Genomic DNA, 20,381 nt, shown 5'->3' on the forward strand with positions numbered 1-20,381 from the left:
AAAAACGCAAGCACATCCTGAAAGAGCCAAAATATATAACCCAAAAAGAGCCACAATCCTCCGTGTTTTGTTTCAACAGATTATTAACCTCCTCAGACTGCTTTGCAGATAGAGCAATGGTTGCTGGATGAAAGGGAGTTTAACATGCCTGCAAAGCTGTGTGTGGAGGAGGCTCATTTGCATGTGCTTGTCTTTTCCTTCATGCACAGCTAATTGCGGTTTTGGAGGAGTGTGTTAATTTGTGGAAGAGGTGTGGGGGGAAGGGCTGGATGAGCTCATATCACGTATATTCTGGCTGTTTACTCACCAGCAATGTCTGCGGCAGTTCAATTGACAAGAAGAACACAAAAGGTGATATTATAAATGCCCAATAAATCTGGTTCTTGGGCAGAAAACATATGGAGGATCCCCCTTCCCATAACAGATAGGCTAGGGACAACATATCTTTCTTGGATTGAATTGGACCTTCTGCACATCTAGCAAATGTTCTACCATTGAGCCACAGGCCCTATGTATGTTTGAGGTAGATCTTTGAGTAAAATGAAACTCATTCGTATGGAATACATTTAATATAATGTCATCCACTATAAGTAGCAAAGGACACTCCTGAGAAACAGAGCCAGGTGTGTTTTCTTCCTCTTTTGGCCTGGCTACATTCTCCTCTGTACTAAGTCCTAAGCCTCCCTTTTAAAACTCCCTCAATAAGTAGCAGGAGGCCAATGAAGAGTCGTGGGAAACGGAAACAAGTTTGAAATCCCTTCGCTTCCCAGCCTTCTTCTCCAGCATATCTTAACCAAAGGGCTTATTTTCCCCCTCGTCCCTTTATTTCTTCTTAGACAGGGGTGGATAACTAAATCTAGTAGCACCCAGCGGAACTCCAGACACAAACACATCACTAGAAATTGCTTGTGCTTTAAATAACTTTAAAGCAGGAACTAAGATCAAAGCATTCATAGGTATACTTTTCTCAGATAACACTGGATCAATTTAAAGGAAATATGTAATGGAGTCTTATGGGTCAAAAATTTCCTTGGCACAGAAACTGCTCTTGACCCACCTTCTTTGATGTCAAGACTGAGGGATGTGAGCAAGCCTATGGAGCTGTTGCACTTCTTGTACTCCAAGCCACTCATGGATCGGCCATGTCTCACTTGTAGCTAGCAAATCACTTGTTTTTCACAGCTGCTTTGATAGTAGGAAGAGGCAGCACTATCTGGAGGCAGTACTAGCCTAGTACCCTGTGTGGTAAATTTGGAGGGGGACACGGGGTTTAATGGACAACACCATCCTGAAATCCAACTTGGGGAATATTCCCTATGACTATTTAGATTGGCTCATCATGGACACCCCCTGGATTTATCAAACAAGGTAGACCCCATAGTTAACTACACAATTCTGGTTTTATAACAGCACAGCTTGACAGGGAGGCGACTGGTGGCTCTTGAAACCTTTAACATATAATGGGGAGTTATACATTTAAAGAATCTTCTAAGGAATAATAAAAGGGCAGGGTTGTTTAAAGGCCACTGGAACAAATTGTACACAAATGTACCATTAAGGGCTCAGCGGCCTGATCTTGAATATGTGTATTCAGAAGTATGTCCTGCAGACTTCTGTTTAGAATTGCAATACTGGCCTTGTTTTTTTGTTTATTTGTTTGTTTGACTGGGATCTAAAATAGTAGACTTTTCTTTTTTGCATTAACAATCAACAGGGATATCTCATTAATGTGCATGTATCAGCTGAGTCTTCTAGCAACCCATGCAAAGGTTAAGAAGACTATCTCAGCACAGCTCATGTGCCCTTTCATTTCATGCCACTCCTCCTAACATGTTGGCTGCATTTGCATGTAGCAGTCTAACTTATGCAGCTCAGCTTCATAATCCTGTTGTCTGAGGGTGCATGACATATGCGACAAAAGTAAACTCACTGGATCATTCTTGAATGAAATTCCTTCTCCACCAAGCCATGGCTGCCCTCTCAGAACCTGGAACAGAGCCCCATAAACTCCTTATTTGCAGCCCCTTGCTCCTCAAATTCCACTTTCTTCCAAGAACTGCACCTTCACCCTCCAGTCCTGGCTGACCTGGTGTGAGCAGTTGTCACACTGTGTCACTCACTGTCCTGCCAGCCGATATTCTACGCTCAAAAGTCTGGTCTCATCCATCCAGTGGAGCAGGAAGTTTCTTGAGAACAATAATGAACATCAGCACCTGGGTACAGTCCTTCGCCTCATCTTCTGCCATAATTTCCCTCCCATGCTCACTGTGATTTTTGACACTGGGGACTACGATTGTGCTCAGAGGTCTGGGTGCTTGGCTGGATGCGCTGTGCCTGTGCTGGATCTGCTTTCCTGCTGCTGTGAAGCTATGCATGCATGATCCACACCACGCCTGGTGCAGCTGGCAACTAGGGACTGGGGAGGGGTGGTGGCGAGGGATGGTGTGATATATTAACTATTCTCCTGGTTGGCAATTGTCCTTTCTTTGCAGGCAACCCACCTGGCCATGCTAAAAAAGCCCTGAAGCAGCGGTTCCTCAGGCTGCTGCCCTGCTGCCGCCAGCCCAAATCCATCCCCTCACTCAGTGAAAGCAAGTGACACTTCGTGCCTCTCTCTGTGTTGTTTCTTGTGCAGTGACCTCATTGCTCCCAGCATGGGTGAAATGAGGGGATTCCTCCCATACAAATAATCTAAAATACTGATATTCCAGGGTTTTTTTTTTCTCACAACAGATGTAAAATTTAAAGTGGGTTATGAAAAAAGCATGACAAATTCAAGGAAACAGGAAGGGAATCCAGACTTTCCACCTTAAGACATTAATTCTGCCAAGTATTTTGTAGATACTCTAGGACTGGTGACAGTTACTTTTCTCTACAGCCTTTTATCCTCGGGCACTGGCCAATTGGTGCCCTGAGATGGAAGTGGCAGATGTTTGCATCTGCCCGCCTCAAAGCCAAATCTAGCAAATCTCTTGTTGTAACACTACATTTGACAGAGGGATAGGCATTTGCTGAAGGTTCATCATTACCAGTTTTGTCGGGTAATTAAGATTAAGAACAGTAGTGGGGGGGGGGGGGGGAATGGCAAGAGCCTCTCTTGATCCTGGTTCTCCAGCTGTATACTGTCTGAAATAAACTGGTCACACCATTCACTTTGCCTTGTGTGAATGCCACAGCAGTGCACTCTGGGAAGGCCTTGCCATTCAGGGAAAACTCCTAATACATATTACCTTGGCTGCTAAGGAATGTAGCCTGGTGCTCACCTGCAGCAAACGAGCAGGTAGACTCCTGAGGGGAACCACTGGGGACCATTTTGAATGCTCCCCCACATTAAGAAACAAACTTGTTTAAAATGAAAATTAAAGGCATTAAAAAGCTCTTCTGTGCTAACTTTTTATCTCCGTGTTAGGAAGCATTTTAAAAGCTGATCCCCTCCTGGAGCCTGAAATGGTACCTCATTGGCATCTCAGATTACTGCAGATTCTGACCTGAGTCGCCCAATGAAAAAGGAGACAGCCTACAGCAGACAAAGCAAAGGCCCTGAAACAACTAGAAAATCAAGCTCCCAGATCTTGGGATCCCCTGAGCTACACAGTGGCCAGTTGCTTCTCTAGGACATGTATTCAGTAGCAGTAGGCTTTCTGAAAGGCTGTAACAGTTTAGTAGCTAGGCCTCTATTTTTATTAAGGATTTAGTATACTCAGCTTCACTTCTGGAGCCAGTTGTACAGCAATTCTGCATTAACACAGAAAAGGCCCAGAATATACAGGCTACATGGTGCAGCTTCCTGATGATCCCACTCTTGTGAAATCTAGTTTCTGTTCCTCCTGAATTGCAAAGATATGCTTAATTCCAGCAACGAGCCATGTCAGTCTGTAGAAGCAAACTGAACAGGAGTTTAGAGGAATCTTAAGACTAAAGATGTTTATTCCGGTATAACTGTTGTGAATCAGAGCTCACTTCATCTGATGCAAATATGTTTGGAAGTTGAATGGGTACTGTCTGATAGCTAGAGAAGACGCTAAATAAGATTTCCAATATCAGGGCAAACAGTCCAGTGCCCTGGATAGATGGTTGTGCCTCCCCAACTTGTAAAAAGCTAAATGTAAGTATGTTAAATAGTTTTAAAAGTACAGCTGATAATAAATGCAAGAAACGATTCCATTTTAGCTATTCTTGGTACAGATCTTTCATTTTGAATACAGAGTATACAATCTGTTTGGTTTCTCTACTGTTCATCAGTATTTCATAGAAGAAAAAGAGAGCTGGCTCTTCATCAACGACCACATTTGAATATATGCAAGGATTCTTAAACTAGGCAGTCAGTTAGCACAAAGTACAGGAAGCTAACTTCCTGTATAGAGTGACCCCTCTTTTTTCTGATTTGGCTTCAAAGGCACTCCAGTTGGCGTGGGAGATCCACCTTCTGCTTTAACATGGGACAGAGACATAAGTAAAAGCATACAGAGGGGTGTGTTGACCAGAGGTGGAGATGCATTGTATGCCCATTGGCTTTTGACTGGGCCTTGGTGTGTTGCTCACTGGTGCAGCCTGGTCTTCCATGGATTCTAGGACCTAGGTAGGAAGTGCTGGGCAATTTTATCTCTGTGTTGGGTGGGCCAGCACTCCCCACCACACAGAATGCCAGCTGACAAATGCAGTTTAGCCCAGATTGGAGGAGCTCCAGAGCTGGGGGTGGGGCTTGGTTCAACACTTGGAGCCTCCTCCTGTGTCACAGCTGTAAAGGTGGCTTGGTCTCCAGATCCCCCAGGACTCAGACGTGTAAGAAAGGTAGTTGAACTTGGTCCTTCTCCTGTCAAGGTGTTCCATTGGTCCCCCCCCCCCAGCCTACTTTCTCTGCCAACTCTGGCAAGGGAGCAGCTTCACTCACCACTTTCTGGACCTGGTGCCATGATTGCAAGGGTTTCAATAAGCCCCACATTCTTCTTTCAAATCCAATCTACCCTCAAGGTTCCTCCTGCACTCCTTCAGCTGGAGCTGTGCCCCAGCAGTTCATCCTGGCAAGCTGTCCATCCAACTGGCACTTGGTCTTTCGGATACAGTGTGGACCACTATTGTACCCAGAGGCCCCACTGGTCAGTTGAGCTGCAGAGGGGGAGTGGACTCTTTTGCACTTGGTGGACATGGTCCTGCTGGGCAGATGTCCAGCCATAGTGTCTAGTTGCAGCCAGCCCACTGGATTCCTCTAGGGGCCTCAGTAGGGTGAGTGGGGGTAGCCTCAGGATGTACTGCCTGATCTGAGACACTAGGATTTTGAAGGGTTCCTTGGAGAGCGTTTATAGAGAGATTCAGATTTTTAATGTCTGGACTTCATTTCCTGTCACTTGTAGGGTATGTCTGTGGTTCCAACCAGAACTCTGACAGTGGAAACTGGCTGCATTACTGTGAATAAGCCTGTTACTACAGGATCCCCCCCCCACACACACACACACTTAGCAATGAATGTTTCTTGATTACTAGAAATCTCTTTCCCTTGTCTTTGGAAGATTGGTAGCAGTTTTAATTTGAAGTTGAAAAGTGAACTTTCTGTTAAAACCAAATTTACAAAGACAAGCAGCTTGGAGGTTACAGAAGGAATGGTGATTGTGCTCCCTGAAGGAAGCAGAGAATGTATAATAGTGGGGATCTGTTTCCCATTTGGATCAATTTCTGTCCCAGATCCATATTATAAACTAGCCCTGATTTTCTGCTTCTGTTCTAGCACAACTAGAATTCTACCCTGTGCATTTAGAAGGGCGGGATACAATGTTTAACATTTTATTACTATTACTATTACCTTCCTCTACACAATGTGAGATCAGCAGACATTCCAAAAACAGGGGCCAACGGTCTAGATTTCTTGTAGAACAAAAGAGACCACTGGAGCATTAAATCTCTGGTTGCAATTAAATTATGACCCAAAGAAGCATAATTTGTGCACATATAAGTGTTGTGTGTTCTACCAGGAAAAAAAAGGAACAAATTCCAGCCAAATTTTAGCTGCATAGGGCAGGTTGTGACAATGCAGGGATAGGAGCAAATATCTCTTAGAAAGAAAAGGGATGAAGCCAGGGGATGAAAGTACGGTAGGGGGTAGGGTTTGCATGTGCCATACTTCTGAGCCATTTCCTCTTCTTGCAGACAGTGTAGAGGATGAATATGAACTCTCCACCGTTTGTCATCGGCCTGAGGGCCTGGACCAGCTGCAGGAGCAAACCAAGTTCACACGCAAGGAATTGCAGGTCTTGTACAGGGGCTTCAAAAATGTGAGTTGGAAAAAAAATCCAGCTATAATACATATAAGGCTATGGAGCTTCATATCCTCTGTTTTAATCTCTAGGCTTTTGGGGTGGTGGGAGAAGGAAGAAGTATGGTGGTGGTTTTCCACAGGGTAGGAGAAGTCCTCTATAAGTCAACACTTTGCATTTTTGTACACCTTTTCCCTTTGGAACTTGCTTATTAGTGATGCTACTATCGTGCTGACTTCTTGTAACCAAGGAGAGGTGCTGCTAATAAGGCTCTGCCCAACCTTAGGCTAAGCTCTGGAAGCTTCTCCACTTCCTTGGGATCAACGTATTGTGCTATTCACCTGGGTAGCCTGACACTCTGCTATGATTCCTGAGGCTTCTGCCACACATCACCCATTTTGGGAAATACTTTAAGCTGCCCAATTCCTCTTACTTGAGAGGTGGTTATCTCATAGCACCAAATTAGACTTTCCTCTTCATGCAGTGTAAGTAACAGGTGCTCAGCACAGGGGCTAAAGTTTCCCTGAGCTTGTTTTTAGATGCTGAGAAGGATTTTTGACAGAGTTGGACAGTGTTTTATTAAAATGCTTATTAGCTTTGGAAAAATGTGTATAGGCCAGGATAAAATAATTTATTATAGATACTCTGTAAACTTATTGATATTAACAGAGGCATAAAACCAGGTTGTGCCTTATTGGTACTGCTATTGAATGTATCTCTACAACTTTTGGCAATCTCAGTTCATGATTCATAAAAAAGGTATAGAGATGCGATCCTATAACTATAAAATAAATTTGTTTTTAATTAAAAAGTGGCAATTACAAATTAAATATGGAAAAATCTGGACATTTTTATTTTAATATAAACTTAAAATGATGTTAACTAATTAATTTGGAATAAGAAATCTAGAATAAGGTCACCTGTAGCTCACAACAGATGGAATGGAGGAGATCTAGGAATAACAAACATTAAATCATTAGGGGCCAATTCCGTTGCATTCAGGAACACAATGGGCACTAGATTGGGGGGAGGGTGGCGTGGAAGAACTCTACGGATGGCGTCTGCCTCCCCCAAGGACCTGGGGAAACTACAGGCAGCTGTTAGGGAACTCTCTGGCAAGGACAGCTCTCACGCAGCAAGGATCTGCAGCCTCCAAGCCTCAGAAGGAAGTGGAAGGAGGAGGGGGTGGTCAGGGATGGGGGACAGAAGGCAATTGGCTGGCTGCTGGTCAGACAGGCAAGCCGGTTGGAGGAGGAGACAGTTAGGGGCAGGACAGCCATCCTAAGTGGGTGTTAAGCACTGAGTGGAACTTAAGCCATGAGACACAATCCTCCTTACCAGAAATATTAAGTGGAACAGATATCATGATGCTATAAAGTTAGCATGGGTTGTCAGGTGGGTCATGAAATTGCAACTGAGGAAACTTATAAACATGTCTTTAAAGACTTTCCCTTGTTTACAAATCAGAGAGAAAAATGATCTGTAATTATAATCTTTAACCGCACCTAGTGGAGCGGAAGAAATAAAACAGTAAGGGCCCCGAGGACGGGCTGAGCCGCCCTGCGCCGTTCCCGGGCGCGCAGAAGCCTTTGCCGCTGAGGGGGTGGGAGGGGAGAACAGAACCCAGACTGCAGCACAGTCGGCCATCTCTGTGCCCAGCCCCCACTCATCTCATTGAGGTTTGCACAGGAGACTGCCCAGTGGAGGGTGCCTGGAGGGGAGGGGCACACATTTTAAGAAGGCTTGGTAAGACTGACCACAATGTTATCTTCTTGCAAGAGCTCTGATGCAAGTAGATCAGGAATGGGTTTTGAAGGGAGAAAGTTGATGTTAAAAAAAACTTTTCCAATTGATCAGGTGCACAAAGACTCAAAGAGGCAGATCTGAAAAGGAGCTGTTTACTATGAACATTACACAGAACTGTGCTCCAGACAAACTGCAGATTTGGAGAGAGTTGTGGCTTCTCCTTCTTTGCCTCTGCACGCCCACAAAAAAATGTTTATCTCCAGGCTTTCAAATACAAAGATATCAACCCTTGGCTCTCCGAACATATTAAAAGATTTACCTTCACCCTGGGCCATGGAGGAATATCCTACTAGAGGGGTATATGCTGTTTTAAGATTCATTTTACATGGAATTTTCCTGTATTTTATATATTGGGGGGGGAGACCACTTCTGCGGGCCCGGGGACGGCGCTGGGCGGATGAGTTGCGGGCCCAGGGACGGAGCTGGGTGCCTCGCAGAGCCTTTCCCCATCGGGAGGGGGGCCCAAAACTCTTTCTCCCGCCCTTGCCAGCCACCAAGCGCCGTCCCCAGGGACAGCAGCTAGCGCCCATTTTATTCTAACATAAAATGGGCTTTAAATCTAGTATGTAATAAATAGCTTGGTAACCATTTGGGATTTTTATAGTAAGAAGCTATCATCTGGACTTTTACATACACACCCTTTGCTTCTGCCATGAGGGAATTCAGTAAGGTTTTAATTTGGACCCCTTATAAAGTAGGAATTATCTAGATAACAAACTTATGAGATTAATCCCTGCTGATAACAGAGCAACTGCATTTAAATATGGATTCAAAAGAAGTACTGGAATTCTTGCAGTTATAATGTTTCTTGACCCAAAGTAATTTCAGAGGTTTAGGAATTAGGAATCTCACTGAATTTATACAATTGATGATCTGTGGACATACTCTCTAACGTATATGATATCTTATTTAGGTTTAAAATTAATAGTAAGATAACATTTCTACTACAATCAGGATTAGAAAAGTCTTTGATGAAGCTTGGAAATACATTTTTTTAATCTGAATCTTTTTTTTTGGTGTGTCTCTTATATAAAGAAAACATCTCTTTTATAAAGAAAACATAAAGGATATATTATGCCACAGAAAATGAATAAAATATATAAATCATATACAGGTTTATGTTGGTAATGTAAACCTTAAATACAGATTATATGCAATTAAAAAAGGGCTTTGAAAGGGGCAGCAGCCAGGATGCCGTGAGAGGGTGGCCGTGGCTCCCTTTGGCCTGCAAAGCAGGCTACAGGGAGTGGAAAGCCCCCCCCCCACCGGCAGCAATAGGGCTTTGCAGCCCATAGGGAGGCTCCAAACTCCCCACCCCAGCTCCCTCCCATCAGAAGTGTACCTGCGGGCCACAAAGCCCTGTCACTGCCTCTCTCCTCACGAGCAACAATGGAGGCCGCAGCCACAAGGCTTCTAAGCAGGCAAGAAGGGAGGATGGCAGCTGTAGGGGGAGAGCCAATCGGGGTGGACCTGGACGGACAGGGCCCCGGACAGTCTCCTCCCAGGAGGCTGTTTCCCAAATATATAAGGGAGCAAAATAGTGTTAAGGATGATTTCTATGTGAATGAACAAAAATATTCTGAAAAAAAAAAATAGTAGATAAAGCACAACAGAGTTTAGGTACTGAAGTTCACTAAGACCAGAAATATTACATTATAATGGTATCTAAAAGATATCAGGCTCTAGTATTAAATTTGATAACCACAACTAGACTACTGTTTGCTATCTTGTTATCTGATAAAGAGAGGTTTGACTCTTAAAAACGTATGCCCTGGAATCCTTGTTGGTAATTGAGATGCTACAAATATAGGGGCAGCCTTTTTCAGCTGCTCACATTCACTGCACCACGTACGAGTCAGCCAAAAAACAAAAATTCAGTCAGCAACAGACAGACTTAACTGGGATGTCTATAATGGAGGCCTGAAGAGTACAAGCCACATCAGAATTCCCCTTGACTACATATTATATTGGTTCTACTAAAGGGTACTGTAGAGACTGGCTGTTCTAAGGTGAACTTGTTTGCACTTTTCCATTTGACAGGAGTGCCCTAGTGGCATTGTTAATGAAGAGAGCTTCAAGCAGATCTACTCACAGTTCTTCCCACAAGGAGGTGAGCACTAATCCTATCTGTGTAGCTGGTTTAGTGAGGACGGGAGACCAGGCAATGGCAATGGTTGTAGTGCTACTAGAAACAATGTAAAATATAACTTGAAGGGAGTTGGCACAGTCTTCCTGCAGCATTTGAAAGTTGCCCTGCCACTATGCCACTGTGTTGCCCAAAATAACTGTGCAGTGTAGTGTGATTGGGGCACTCTGATTTGTGGCACCTAAAAACAGTCATTCGAGAAGTTCAGCTATAGACCTATTATGGTTCTTCCCTTCCTTGTCTCTAGTCACTTGCTGAAATTTGGTATAAGGTACACTGTCTACTGCCTCCTAATCACTTGATTTGATGCCCCTTTCTTCAGATTCCAGTACATACGCAACTTTTCTTTTCAACGCATTTGACACTGACCATGATGGCTCTGTCAGTTTTGAGGTAAGATTTTTAAAATTTAATTTAAATGTTTGCTGGGGTACAGAGCCTACAGCTGCAGAATCATCAGGACTATACACACGGAGGACGAAAATGCAGATATATATGCAGCACATTTGCAGACAACTGACTGGCTTCCAAATTATGATTTGGATCACCAAATTATGCACACAGAATGACAAAAGCAACCTCTAGCTTCACTGGAATGGATGACACGCCTGTTATCTTTCAAAGTCAGGGAGCTCCCCGTGTCCTGCAGCAGCTATACCTATTATTTCAGCACATGCACTTGAGCCTCATCATTTAGCTAGTGAATTGGGCTGCCTGCTAGATTTGCATTTCTAGGCCATTTCAACTTCCAAGCCTAAACTTGCTCTTCATACACAAAGATTAGGCCAACAGCCAAATGAAAGCCCCAAGGGGGGCAGGAGAGGCAGGTCTGTATCCTTATACATTGCTCCTCTTAATATTTGTGAAACAGCCCTGGGGATGGAGATTGTCTTGGCTGTCCAAGATGGAATAGGGCCAATCAGGGCCACACCCTGATTTGGCCCTCCCTCTCCAGCTCCTGCCCTCCTTCCCTGGACGCTAACCACTTTGCTCTCAGATGTCTGAGACACAAAGAGACACAGAGAGCCCTGCCAAACCGCAAATGACCCCTGATTACCTCCTATGGCTCCTGCTGAGAGAGAGGAGGGAGAGAGAGAGAGAGATCTGCGCCTGCCGGTGTCCCCTGGGTCCTATTACCCATTGAATTCCTGCTTGCAATGGGCTTTCTTGCTAGTATACAGATAAGCCAAAGAAACTGCAGTGACACTCTATTAACTATTCCAAAAGGTTCTGGGAACATTCGTTTGTATTCATTTATTCTATTTCTGCCCTCAAAAATATACTCTAGTGGCTTATATTCCATCCTGCAGACTCATGATGGTTTAGCCAAAACATAACAATTTTACAAACGTCCTGCAGTTAATTTTGGCCACTAAATGTGTCCCCAAAACAGGAAAAAAATCACTGTGAGCAAGGAAGGCCATAGAAAGCTTGGAGGGTGGGCTGTTTGTGCATGCTCCCATCTCTTCTGGTCATGATCAGTGGTCAGATCACATTAGATGTAACTGTAGCACAGTTTAACTCACCATCCACCTCTGTTTTCTGTGAGAATCTTCTAACAAACGCACATCAGCCTGCTTGGCTTTCTCTTCACAGTCTCCTCCCTGACCACTTCCCTACCTTGTTTATTGCCTCTTTTATTTGCCATCTCTGCTCCCAGGCTGAGATCCCACTCCTGTGCTGATCGCACTCAGTTTTCCAGAAAGTGGAGCTTTCCCTCATCGTCAATAACTAGACAGGAGCAACTTGGAGTAGCTGTAGGATTGTTCAGGTTGACTCTGATTAAAGCAAGAATTAGCCAACACATACAGCCTGTTGTTTTTTTCTCTGCAGCCTGCTCCCCAATAACCAGACAAGGGCAACTTGGAGTAGCTGTAGGATTGTTCAGGTTGACTCTGATTAAAGCAAGAATTAGCCAACACATACAGCCTGTTGTTTTTTTCTCTGCAGCCTGCTCCCCAATAACCAGACAAGGGCAACTTGGAGTAGCTGTAGGATTGTTCAGGTTGACTCTGATTAAAGCAAGAATTAGCCAACACATACAGCCTGTTGTTTTTTTCTCTGCAGCCTGCTCCCCAATAACCAGACAGGAGCAACTTGGAGTAGCTGTAGGATTGTTCAGGTTGACTCTGATTAAAGCAAGAATTAGCCAACACATATAGCCTGTTGTTTTTTTCTCTGCAGCCTGCTCCCCAATAACCAGACAAGGGCAACTTGGAGTAGCTGTAGGATTGTTCAGGTTGACTCTGATTAAAGCAAGAATTAGCCAACACATACAGCCTGTTGTTTTTTTCTCTGCAGCCTGCTCCCCAATAACCAGACAGGAGCAACTTGGAGTAGCTGTAGGATTGTTCAGGTTGACTCTGACACATACCAGCCTGTTGTTTTTTTCTCTCCACCCCTCCTCCTTCTCACAATCACCATGTGAGACCTGAAGCCCTCCTGGAACTACAACTGAATTCTAGACAAGAGTAATCAGTTCCCCTGGAGAAAATGGCAGTTTTGGAGAGTGGACTGTATGGCATTATACCCTGAGGTCTCTTCCCTCCACAGGCCCCATTGTCACTAGGCTCCACCCTCAAATCTCCAGGAATTCTCAACCCAAAGCTGGCAGCCCTATTTATTAGCTCCCTCTGACTCATGAGAATCCTTGCCAGCCTCATTCTAGGAGGTTTCTCAGATGATTATTAGGGTCCACTTGCTTCAGAGCCTGGGTTATTTAAGTTATCTTGCTGATAAAGGCACAGCTCTCCCCATGGAGCTCTATCTGGAGTTGGTTTCCCTTCTTACTCCTTTCCCCAACCTTAGCCTGTCAGGAGCCTCCCTATCACATTCATTCTGTCCAAAATGTTTCAAACTTGGTCTCCAGTGAACCTCCAGGAGAAGAAAGGATTTCCACAGATGTAGAAAGATTATGAAAAATACTTTGCCATATGACCTTGATGTTCTATGGATGTTGCTGTTAAATAAACAGGACTCATGTAGGGACAAGTGGAAGAAGCATCAGGGAAAACCACAAAGGAAGTTAAACTGTCCCCTGGAGGATACTTCAGCCTAGTAACTGAGTGAGATTTGGCAGTTTGTTGCGTTGAGCCAGCAGCTGCAGTGCATAATGACTCTTTCATCTCAATTTTCACCCTTATTTTCTAGGATTTTGTGGCTGGCTTATCCATTATTCTACGTGGCACTATAGATGATCGGCTTAATTGGGCCTTCAACCTCTATGACCTGAACAAAGATGGCTGCATTACCAAAGAGGTAACTAAAAAGCAGCTAGTGATATCTGGAAGATGCTGGAAGCTCCTGGTACTATAATTAATCTCCCTTTGCTTGCAAGAGATTTATTATTTTTATTCTTTTTCTGTTCTCTGACTTAGGAAATGTTGGACATAATGAAATCCATTTATGACATGATGGGAAAATACACATATCCGGCCATGCAAGAAGAGGCACCGCAGGAGCATGTGGAAAGTTTCTTCCAGGTGAAGTCAGAATCAGGACATTTAGCATTTTTTTTGTGTGGTCATAAAAACCTGCCGCCCCCTCCTGCCTTGGAACATATAGTACTAGTTACTTTGGGCTTCATATCCGAGTCTCCTCCCTGGATGCCTCAATGCAGGGCTTCACCAGAGCCCTACCTTTCTCCCAGGCACTGTTTTTCACTTGTACTTTTCATTCTAGGCATCATCATCTTAATCATATAGTTGGGTTCCCAATCTTGATTGTGTTTGCAACACCAGCCCACTGTTCTTGGATGCTTGAAATGACTGAAGGAAAGGCTTTTTCTGACAGCAATTCCTTTGACAAGCACATGAAGGTTGTTGATGGGCTGTCTCCCATGGCTAAGAGTCATGCTTGCTGGCTGTGGGTGCTGTGGCTGGCTTCTGTGTGCCTAAGAGTATTCTCTCCTCCCAGGAATCACTTATGGCCCCTTTCTTCAATTTCTGTGTCCTTTTGTTCACATTTCAGAAAATGGACAGGAACAAAGATGGTGTTGTGACCATCGAGGAATTCATCGAATCCTGCCAGAAGGTAAAATATAATTATCCTTAGAATAACCCCTTATGCCCTTTTTGGCTGGGTCATAAAAGGCATATTCAGCCTCAGCGTTTAACCCTCAGAATTACACTTAAGTTAGGCCAAAAAGGTTAAGTGAGAAAGGAAGGCTGCATTTTGTTTTAGAAAAAAATCTGCTTATTGGACGAGATTCAAGGCAGAATCTGGCCACTCTTCATCCCTTAAAACAGGGGTCTGCAACTTTTCCTAGCACTTGCCAAGTAGTTGTATAAAGTGGACAGGGCCAGATGGGGCTTTTGCTCAGCAGAGTTCCAACTGACCACTGGACATCTGATTGGCTGTTATAGAGGTGATACACATAGGGATGTTAATATTAGTAGACCCCTACAAAACTGAATTTATGCGGCCAGTTTGGGATTGAATTATATACCCAAGAAACTATAAGAAATTGTTATTTCCAACAATATTATTTCCAACAAACATTAATAGAGAAGACTGAGATTACAGTATTGAAGATTCACTGATGAAGCGAAAACGGAATATACCTGAGAATCCGTTTTGAAATTGCTTTGAACATTTTAATAAAGAGAGGTGCTAGCATATCAGAGATCATATATTTTCACTCCTAGCTATGAAACCATGCCTACCTGGGGAACTGACAGTTCCCAGCTCCCATGTCCCCACAAATACTGGTCACCATGCATATCAGTTCCTTGTGGTCTCATCCATGGCAAAGGCAACTCTGAAGCATCTTCTTCAACAAGGTCCAGCTCTTCTTCCTCATTTCCCCATACATAAGACTTTGATTTACTATCTTCTTCCTTGCAGGATGAAAACATTATGAGTTCCATGAAGCTCTTTGACAATGTGATCTAGCTGGCCAGTCTTAGAGCCCAGACATTGATAAGCACCCAGGGCTTTTCTTTTTGGTGTACTCCTGAGGCACTCTTCTTTTGCCTGTCTGGACAAAGCAGCCCCCAGCTCTTGGCCATATTGGACTGAGCAACTTCATGGAGACAAATCCTCATGTATTCAACTGGAGAGAAGACCCTGCAGTTCAGGTGGGAGGCTTCAGCTGGATTGTACTTGGCATGAAACAAGAAGAATGGCTTGGTATCGACAAGCATTTCCCCTGGACATTGGGGGGGAAAAACCCTGTAAGCACCATCCCCAGGACACAGCACTCTCCTGTCACAAAGTCATGAGCTTGCCTTCGAGGGCCTTCCAAATCAGCAACCCTCTTGGGTCCCTCCTGGGATTCCACAGAGGTTTTACACTACGAGATAGCAATGCAAACACTGATCACCAAGGACTCAATGTTTTGGTGTATCTGTAATCCTACAGACTCCTTATAGGGAGAGGACTCCATCCGAACTGCACCTTGGCTCCCACTGCACATATGCTAATGCTATAAAGGCTTCCTCCAGGGGAAGACGTCTCCTGGTGTCACAACACCTTGCAGTCCCTCCACTAAACTCAGTTTAATGCTTAACAGCTTTGAAGTGGAGCTGCAGTAGGAAAGAAGATGGTGGTTGGTGGGATTCTGCCTTGTGATTTTTCCATCTGCATCCTCAGCAGAGCAGGGATGTCACATCACCAAAGAGAGGCATGGGGTTGCTGAACCTCTAAGTTTCATTCTGCAATCAGGGAGAAAGGAATTTGTATTGCGCTTCCTGCTGGGGGAGAACAAAGCCCAACAACAAGGTTGGTGGTTTTCCCTGCAAGACACCTTTCCCTTCCAGTATTAACTACAGTGATGAGAAAGGTAGATGAAATCTCACTGGAAACATTTAATCCAGAATACAATCTAAAGCTATTTCTTTGTGGCATCAGTTTACTCCCAACTGGATAAGATCTCAAAGATGTCCCAAATAATATCAGTAACTAGATACAGCAGAGAAAACAGGTGTCAGGAGATCAGAAGTCCCTGGGTACGGCTTGAAGATAGGTCCAGAATTGTGGGTGATACTGTGGTAACTTCATGAGGAGGCACTGGGCTCCAGGAAGCAGCATAGTTCTGCTATGTGGCTTATCTTGTTAGATGAAAATAGGAATTTCACACTCTCCGAGATTGTAGGGCATGGTAGGAGTAAAAGGAAACACACATGAGGGACAGATAAAGGAAAGTCAGGGGGAATCTCTTGCACTCACGCCCTGGCCCACATGGTTTCTGTTGGGAAGTTTCTGTTGCTGCCCTTTCCTATGCCATCATTGTGGTGAGAAACTCTTCAGCACTTCGGGTGCTTTTTACAAACAGCCAGCAATGTCAAGAGATGTGTTAAAGTCCTCAAAAAGAATGTTGGAGACTGCACAGAATAGAATAGCCACACTGTTTCAAAGGACCACAGAAAGGCCCCATCTCAAGCAGTTACTTCTCTCAGTATAACAGGCAAGCTGAATAAGAATGCAGAAAGGGAGGCAACAAGGCAGCATGTCCTCTCTGAGTTCTGCAAAGCATTTGGAAGAGTCAAAGATGACACTGAAATCCCATCACATGAGATTGCTTGTACACAGAAAAGTGGGAAATATAGAACTGGGAGTCGAAGACTCATGATTGAAGGCAGTATTTAGATGACAAAAGTAAATGTTATAGGTCCTAGCCTGACTAGCTGCCCCTGCTGAATTGTAAGTTCATCCTACTAATACTCTTCCATCCAATCTTAGTCCTGAGCTTCACCCAGCTTTAGTGTATCTGCATCCTGACCACCACCCCTCATGTCTTTGAATCTTCAGTTTCAGCCTCACACTGAGTCATAACTCTGAGAAAGCATAGTCACTAAGAAGATGCTTCAGGCCCCATTGGAGCAGCGTCCCTGTTTGGCATGCTTTCCAACAAAGAGGGTGATTCAGGAGGGATTCCTGTGGCAGTGAATGAGGGACTGGCTGACTCAGGAGTTACTAGCTATGCAAACAGACTTCCATGTGCACTGGAGCCTCTGTGTGGCTCTTCCTTTCCTCAGGCTGCCACCATCTCTGGCCAAGCCGCCTGATTAATACTTAAGAATCCCTCACTATCTAGTCTCGACTTGTGCTTGAAGGATCACAGATGTACTAGGCCTTGAGGCAAGATGAGTGTAGTTCTGTTTCTACAAATAAGGAATGTAAATATACATGAAACAACTACACTACCCAGTCCCTTAGTCTCAGGGCTCTTCAGAGCCGATTTAAGGCCTCTTTTCCTTAACTTGGGCTACCTACCCAGGCCACTGAATGGTTATTGCCATTCACAACAGCCCCCCCTCCATTTTAAAAAACTCCTCAAACCAATCCCTCCCATACATATACTTTACAGTCTTGAGACTAACACTCTCCTATCCCCGTTATCAACTTTATTCATAAATCATTATATTTATTAAAATATTCTTACCCTGATTTTCTTTGTGGCTGTAAAGGTCTCTTTCCATAGGCAACATTCCCTTAGCTCCCACCACTTGTATCTTTGCCATTTGTTCTCCTCAGGGTCCAGATTATCTGAATCTCAAAGCTGCCCCTCATGCCCTCAGACAGGAGCAAAGCATGTTAGAGCACAGGCGGTATTACTCTCCCACCGCTATGCAGAATACTTCAGAGTTGTCCTTTTAATCTGTAGCCACACATGAGGCAGCTTCCAATGAAAGAGCTACTCAATGAAGTGTGCGTCTCATGATGATCAGGGCAAGCCTCCATGTTTCTGTTCCTTATCCCAGTCATTTGAAACAACCTACCCAGTGGCTAGAAAATATGAAGCGGATTATTCTAATTTCTCCCAAAATTTCCATACTGCCATCAGCCCCCCACCCCCAGTTGACTTCTACAGGGATAATGTATGCTGCAGAATGTTTCACATTTTATAGCCAATGACGATGATACAGTAAACTCTCTGTGGAGGGAGTTGCAAACTCTGTGCATGCAGTGCTGTAGCACTGAAACTGGGGCTGAGATGCAGGTTTGACAGCAGGTGCAGCTGAGTAGCTTCCTGTCTGACAGCTGCCCATTTGTGTGAAGGGTGCTGGTGTTTGTACAAGCTGGCAAATAGGTAGCTCTCATGTAAGGTGGTGAAGCTGATGTGCCCCTTACAGTATCACCCCTCCATTACTAAGAATCCAGGGTGTTCTTCTGGAACAGGGGAACAAACTCCTCGACATTCCTGCTTACAAGCAAGACTGTATGGGAAGTGCCCTAAATGGACCTAGGAAAGCAATAGATAGCAGGCAGAACCTAGGATTCCAGCCTCAATAAAAACTCAGTCTCATTCTCTAGAAAAGCTTCATCTCAAAATTTCACTGAACAAGTTCAGAGATAGTGCTAATGGGCCTGACACAAGGAGTTGTCTTTGGATTCAGTCAGAATACAAGAGAATACACTTCAGGAAGGCAGTTGTGAGTCGAATGGATTCGTAGAATCATAGAGTTGAAAGGGACCTCCGGGTTATCTAGTCCAATCCCCTGCACAGTGCAGGAACTCACAACTACCTGTCTACCCACAGTGACCCCAATTTCATGCCCAAGTGACACCCCCCTGGCCTATCATCTTCAGATTCACAGGTAGTTTTTTCTCCCTGCCCTACCACCTGAGATCCTTTAACTGAAGACAAACCATGGATCATCTATATGCGTAACTCCCCTGAAATAGTTGTTTCTTCTTCTCCCTGTGCCTAGGGTCTGAGTCAGCCTTGGGCCAACCAGAAACAATGCTGGACAGCTAGAAACAGAGGAGTACTACCCCTTAAATTACCCCATCACACATAATGAGGCCTTCCACCAGTCCAAACCATATATTTCAAGGTTAGAACAAGGGCTTCTGTTCCCTTTCCAAAACCATAATGCTTCTCCTAAAGGGTTTTAAATTTAGAAGCATGTCTTTGTGTACTCAACACCAGTCCTAATGCAGATTTGTTCCGTCACAAACTTTAAGCAAACTGTCACATTTACAATCAGGCTGGCTGGACTGATAGAGCAGTAGGCTTCCCACCCCATGCTCATTTTCATGCATGTTATTGGGTAAATTGGGGTTCTCAGTCTACATTAGTGATGATGAGTAGAGAGTTGGGCTATCCTAAACTCATGGGAGAGACTCATGTCCATGGACATCAGGAGAGTCACAGTCTGGCCACCCCTGATCTAGACCATGCCTCAGCTTTGCAAAGCTCATATCCCAATCTTACCTTCTCACAGACTCTTTGGTTTCAATCTGTCTCCATGCTGTTTGTTGATTCTCTTAATCGGAGGACAATCCTGATGTAGATGGGATTGTCTTCAACTGGGGAACTGGAGGTGCCTGATGCTATCTGCTGCTCCACACCCACACACCAGCTGCATCTTTCTACCTGTGTTCTCACTACAGTTGCTAGGCTGGGGATCAGACAGCCCAGTCTGACCGCACTAGTAGGGCACATCAGACTCTGCTATCAGCTTCGCATTTTCAACTCTGTATATTTTGTATAATAACAAAGATCAAATATGACAATAAAATGCAACCACAATGGCTATGCACTAATATCATGACCTCTGCTACTAGTTTTTCTGTGCTCCTCCTGTGGTAACAAGGTGGTGCTACATTTGTTTAAGCAACAATAGTCTCTCATTTCCTCTCACTGTCAGTGTTAAAATTAGTGGGGGCCACATCTTACTTGCAACTGCCATGGTAACATGGGAATTCCTGCCTTGTTCCCTCCTGGATACCCATAAGAGACCTTTGGATTCTCCAAAGTAAACAGGATCCAACATCCATCTTGCAAAGTGCAGCTTTTTGGCTTCTGTTCACCTCTATGGATTCCACACAAATTGAACGACCTATGAAAGCTGTAGGAGGTTTTGTGACCAAAAACAAAAGAGAGGAAGCATCTAGCTCTGGTAGCATGTAAACCTTGCAATGATGGCCAGAGTTTATAAGATGTGGCATCAGGTGTACCACATTATGATTCTCCAGACCAACTCTATCTTTCCCATTTAGTACCATAACTGAAGCATTTTGTGCCAGGAGGGGATAAAAACCCTTGTTCTTTACCAAACTATGAACGATGATGGAGCTGTCAATCACTCTTCCACTGCTGCTCTCACAACCTGCCTCTGAAAATGACAGTACTAAAACATCAAAGCAATATCCCAGTTCATCTTTTCTCAGTTAGAGTCATTTTATATTTCCTGTTAATGAAATATATGCTACTGCACAATGCTTCTTTCTGA

At 44.2% G+C, this 20,381-nt stretch overlaps 1 protein-coding gene across 4 annotated transcripts in view; it reads left to right on the plus strand.

The window, feature by feature from the left end:
• The window catches only part of KCNIP2 (potassium voltage-gated channel interacting protein 2), a 123,414-nt gene extending 103,722 nt beyond the window's left edge, over positions 1 to 19,692 (plus strand). For 3 of the 4 annotated variants that reach the window (XM_077349479.1, XM_077349478.1, XM_077349477.1), the window contains exons 2-8: positions 6,142 to 6,266; positions 10,095 to 10,164; positions 10,523 to 10,593; positions 13,351 to 13,458; positions 13,578 to 13,682; positions 14,170 to 14,232; positions 15,046 to 19,692. In XM_077349479.1, coding sequence (XP_077205594.1) covers positions 6,142 to 6,266; positions 10,095 to 10,164; positions 10,523 to 10,593; positions 13,351 to 13,458; positions 13,578 to 13,682; positions 14,170 to 14,232; positions 15,046 to 15,093 — 590 coding nt within the window. In that variant the 3' untranslated portion in view covers positions 15,094 to 19,692. Of the gene's footprint in view, positions 1 to 2,492; positions 2,596 to 6,141; positions 6,267 to 10,094; positions 10,165 to 10,522; positions 10,594 to 13,350; positions 13,459 to 13,577; positions 13,683 to 14,169; positions 14,233 to 15,045 lie in introns of all 4 variants that reach the window. The other variant, XM_077349476.1, reaches the window with a different exon arrangement.
• The last annotated feature ends 689 nt before the right edge of the window (positions 19,693 to 20,381 follow it).

The sequence above is a fragment of the Paroedura picta genome, chromosome 8 (assembly GCF_049243985.1).
Source record: "Paroedura picta isolate Pp20150507F chromosome 8, Ppicta_v3.0, whole genome shotgun sequence".
NCBI lineage: Eukaryota > Metazoa > Chordata > Lepidosauria > Squamata > Gekkonidae > Paroedura > Paroedura picta.